The sequence below is a fragment of the Melanaphis sacchari genome, unplaced genomic scaffold (assembly GCF_002803265.2).
Source record: "Melanaphis sacchari strain LSU unplaced genomic scaffold, SCAv2.0 Contig29_pilon_pilon, whole genome shotgun sequence".
Taxonomy (NCBI): Eukaryota; Metazoa; Arthropoda; class Insecta; order Hemiptera; family Aphididae; genus Melanaphis; species Melanaphis sacchari.
This window is the reverse complement of record NW_020271172.1, coordinates 1-3,244: the sequence shown is the minus strand read 5'-3', so window position 1 is coordinate 3,244 and position 3,244 is coordinate 1. Positions and strand designations below refer to the sequence as shown.

The window sequence follows — 3,244 nt, the reverse complement described above, 5'->3', positions numbered from 1 at the left end:
TTTTTTTCCGCGTATTCGCTGTTGTATACACTAAGATAGGAAGGGTATAGAGTATGGTAGTAATGACGTCATGATAATATAATCAATTAGTGATAAGGATATCTGGTTTCAAACAAAACGATTTCTGTATGAGAATTGTGCATAATTTTAAAGTTTTTAGAGAAAAATTGCATTAATCGCATTAATAAGTTCTTTAAACAAGTTGCGGTGTTCAGTATTTGTATTCTTGACTATGATTTAACGTTCTTTTTTTTATAAAACAGCGAATATTGATTTATTTTGACGATTGTTAAATTACTTAACTACGTTGACTTCAGGTGAGTTTAAACTATAGTTGTGTATATTAATATTTTTATTACAAATTCATATTTTTAAAGGTATTTTGTTTAATATGTACAATGTTATTAATTTTTTTAATTTATTGTATAGGTTGTTCATAATGGTCAATTGTTTTGTACCAAATTGTAACCATTACAGCGAAACAAAAATATGTAAATTTTTTAGATTTCCTGTGAATAAATTGTTAAAATTAAAATGGACAAAAAATATAAGGTAGTTATTAGTTATATTAATTTATTTTGATTGTTAAATATATTCTATTTAAATTGTACACCTAGCTTGTATGTGTTACCTATATTTCATAATTACACTTTAATTGAATGTTTATGTTGATATTTTTAAGGAGGTCTGACAGATGTCCAAGTGTGAACTCCCGAGTTTGCAGCTGGCATTTTATTGATGGTCTAAAAGAAAATAATCCAACAATATTCAGTTGGAATAAAGAAAAAAGATTTTTATGTGTTTCCCCAGAGAAAAGAAATAAACGGATACCAAAACCTATCTCAGTATGTTTTAATGTAGTTTTATTTTTAAATTGCAATAGCAAGCTTTGGATTAAAATAAAATTAAGTGTTGATGTTTAGTACTTACTTAATATGCAATATATATTATATTCACTATTTTTTATTAAAAGAACATTTTCAAAAGTGTGGTTTACTTAGAATTTGATAAATTTGAGGTTAAACCTTAAGTTAATTTGAATTTAAATTAATACTTAAATAGAAACCAATCATTATTTAATTTAATTATTATCTAGTTTCTCTCATTAGTTTTATAATTATTTTCTATACTTTGGTTTTTTAAAATATTGAACATCATCTACTTAAACATCAGCATACAAACTTATAATTAATATAATATAATTATTAAATAAAAAAATATTTAAAATTATAATTTATAATTTTTTTTGTAGAAAACATTAGTTGCCAATGAAGAAGAATTACCTGATGAACTTGAAGAAAATCATTCAGAAGTAGCATCTCAATCAGATATTGAAATTGAGTCACAGATGAACTTATATGAATCTACTAAGCACAATGAAGAGAATTCAGTTTTACATTTAAATGTTAAGTCGGTTGGATCCATTATTGATGAACCAGAAAATGCCCTTTTAAAGATTGAAATTGAGAGGCTTAATTCTACAATAAATAGTTTAAAAAAACAACCATTCTCGTTCGCATTTATAGAAGACAATGATGAAGCAATAACTTACTATACTGGAATGCCTAATAAGACTGTGATTCATGTATTATTTGATATTTTTTAAAATGTTTCAATAAATTATTTCTTGGGGTGGAACGTGGAAAGAATCAGTAGAACAGATCAAATTTTTATGACACTTATGAAATTACGTCATAATTTTGATTTCACGGATTTAGGAGTTAGATTTGGGTGTAGTCGTACAACTGTTACAAATATAGTATTGACTTGGATTCACGCATTTCATACTATAATATTTAAGACTTTCATGAATTCTGTTCCAAGTCAACAAAAGAATAAAGCATGTTTACCCAGTGTATTTAATAATTTTGTGAACTGTCGTATGATTTTGGACTGTACAGAAATATATACAGCAATACCAAGTAAAATGGAATTACAAAAACTCACCTATAGCAATTATAAACACCGAAATACATCAAAAGGTCTAGTAGGAATTGCACCAAACGGAGTTTTGACTTTTTGTAGTTTGCTATACCCTGGATCAACATCTGATAAAGAAATAGTTAAACATTCTGGAGTTATAGATGTGTTTAATAGTGGTGATCTTATATTAGCTGATAAAGGGTTTCTTATAAATGACTTATTGCCTGAAGGAGTATCATTAAATATACCTCCATTTTTGGGTGCACCTCAATTTACACAAAATCAAGTGATGAAAACATTGACTATAGCCAGAGCTAGAGTTAATGTTGAACGTGCTATAAATCGTATAAAGGGATATTCTATCTTAGAATTTATAACTCCAAAATTAGTTCCATATGCATCAATAATATTTCAAGTATGTGGAGCTTTATCAAATTTCCAATATCCACTCATTAAAGAAGTAGAAATGTTTTATTTACAACCAATAGAAGATTAAGTTGTATTTATATTTTTATAAAATATAAAAATGTAATTTTCAACTGATGTATATTTTTAATAAACTTGTATATAACACTTAATATAATAAAATTATGATTTAATTACAAATTTAACTACCTAGTTTTTTTATTGACTTAGGTTCTCTAGGTAACAGTAAACAATGCTTAGATTAAAAAAAGTTAACAATATACACATTTTAACAATACATGTAAACCAAAAAATATTATTTTAACAAATAAGGGAAATAATAAATAAACTCCTTAAAATAAAAGTGTATAATTTTATCAATATTTTCAACCCATTGTTCATCTTTGGGAACTTCAACTATAACCAAATCCTTAATTGCCCATATAACTAAATAACAAATTTGTCTTTTTAGGATACAAATTTGCCCTTGTATTTGTGCATAGTATTCATGATTCTTATTAATTCTTATCAAACCACCTTCATCGTAATATATTATGTATGATTTATTATTTTTTAATGCATCAATTAAAAGATTATTACGATAAGAGTATGGGCATTTGACTTCAATAATAGTATCTTGACCAACTAAGCCATCAGGCGAAGCACCTATAACACCTGATGAATGAAGCCATAATCCAGTAACAACTACTGTTTTTCCTGTTACTTTTTCAAATTCTTCTATTCCGTGTTTTTCGTTTTCTCTACCCCATTGTTTTTTTTATTTTTTTAGATTAAATAATTATACTATTATTGTGAAGATATAATTTTTGTGTGCATTGTAATCTTTCGGAAATAAATAATTATATCAAAGAGTTTGTTCAATAAAATATTTAAAGGGTTATGTCGAACATATTTA

The 3,244-nt window shown here is 25.8% G+C and overlaps 2 protein-coding genes across 2 annotated transcripts; both read left to right on the top strand.

Annotated features, from left to right (window-relative positions):
- Window positions 1–439: 439 nt before the first annotated feature.
- LOC112595730 lies at window positions 440–1,606 on the top strand. Its single transcript, XM_025341031.1, has 3 exons — window positions 440–552; window positions 695–845; window positions 1,253–1,606. Exons 1-3 carry the CDS (start codon window positions 440–442, stop codon window positions 1,604–1,606), a joined length of 618 nt encoding a protein of 205 aa, XP_025196816.1.
- Window positions 1,607–1,618: 12 nt separating this feature from the next.
- LOC112595769 lies at window positions 1,619–2,419 on the top strand (the record flags this gene model as incomplete). The annotated part of the gene is made up of 1 exon (XM_025341078.1): window positions 1,619–2,419. A coding segment is annotated over one exon (801 nt), but the record flags the coding sequence as incomplete, so codon positions are not given.
- Window positions 2,420–3,244: the final 825 nt, after the last annotated feature.